At 45.1% G+C, this 1,083-nt stretch overlaps 1 protein-coding gene across 1 annotated transcript in view; it reads left to right on the top strand.

Annotated features, from left to right (window-relative positions):
• The window catches only part of LOC103521006 (ATP-dependent RNA helicase DDX54-like), a gene marked incomplete at its 3' end in the record, with an annotated part of 16,910 nt that extends 15,832 nt beyond the window's left edge, over positions 1-1,078 (top strand). Inside the window, exons 10-11 of the mRNA XM_026831883.1 lie at positions 284-552; positions 956-1,078. Coding sequence (XP_026687684.1) covers positions 284-552; positions 956-1,078 — 392 coding nt within the window. The remainder of the gene's footprint in view (positions 1-283; positions 553-955) is intronic.
• Between the last annotated feature and the right edge of the window lie 5 nt (positions 1,079-1,083).

Below are 1,083 nucleotides of genomic sequence, written 5' to 3'. Positions count from 1 at the left end.
GGCCTCCCGTCTCGCACATTGGAGGGACGTAGACGCGCTAAACTTTTAGTAGCGCGGGTAAGTCGCGAACAAAGCCGCTAAGCCCAAACCTATGAAATGAAAGAGAGATCTTCCGAATTCGATTATGAGGCATCTCGTACTCATTTTTCATAGCGGTTTGTATTGCAAGCAACTACGCGCTACTAAGAGTCGCTTCGTCTGCAGAAAAAAGACCTAAGCAGCAACGTTTTGCCTATCCAGAAATAAGTCAAACTAACCGTGACTCTCTCTCTATCTTTTCCAGGCTCTCACTCACAGATTTCAAGCAGGACACCAGTCGTATCGCTCTGGATCTAGTAGGAGACTCTACGGAAATGATTCACAAGCAACGGCAGAGCGTACGCAAGTGGGATCCGGCTAAGAAGAAGTACGTTCAGGTGACGGATGATGTGAAGATGGTGCGGTCTGAGTCAGGTGGTCTGATTCGGGCTTCGTACAAATCGGATCGGTACAAGCGGTGGAAGGACAAGAACAAGATTTCCGATGATGCTGATGATGAAGAGAAGATAAGCAGTAAGTATTGTTTTATTGTAGCCTTCTACCCTGATGTAATAGAAAACTTACCGAGGCAGGTCAAGGCGGACTTGCCTCGGCATAATAATAGTAGTTGTGAAAGGTCAAAAATGGCCTGAATTCGTGAGAAAAGGCCAAAAATGACCTTTCAGGTGATAAGGGCCGGCCAATGCCAGAAATAAGTATGGCCCTGAGAAGGGTCATAAGTCTTTTCCTACTACCTCTAGAACTTTATAGAATTAAAAAAAATCCCAGCCGTTCAAAAGTTGGGAGAAGGTGGTGTATTGTACAGTTAGGTAGCAAGAAGCAAGTTAGGACAATAATCAAAGCATCTCACCGTTTAGGTACCTACTACATATTGGGAACCGGTAATATAATCCTCATGTCATTTTCTCTGTTCCAGTGCTATCGAATATTCCACAACGCTTCAGACAGAACAGAACGCCAGACACTCGAAACAACATCGTCAAAGATCGAGACACCATTTTGAAGCAGAGGAAAATCAAAGAGCGACGGCGAGAGAGAGATGGC

This window comes from Diaphorina citri, unplaced genomic scaffold (genome assembly GCF_000475195.1).
Source record: "Diaphorina citri unplaced genomic scaffold, Diaci psyllid genome assembly version 1.1 scaffold4376, whole genome shotgun sequence".
Classification (NCBI taxonomy): Eukaryota; Metazoa; Arthropoda; class Insecta; order Hemiptera; family Psyllidae; genus Diaphorina; species Diaphorina citri.
This window is presented reverse-complemented; position numbering and strand designations above follow the sequence as displayed.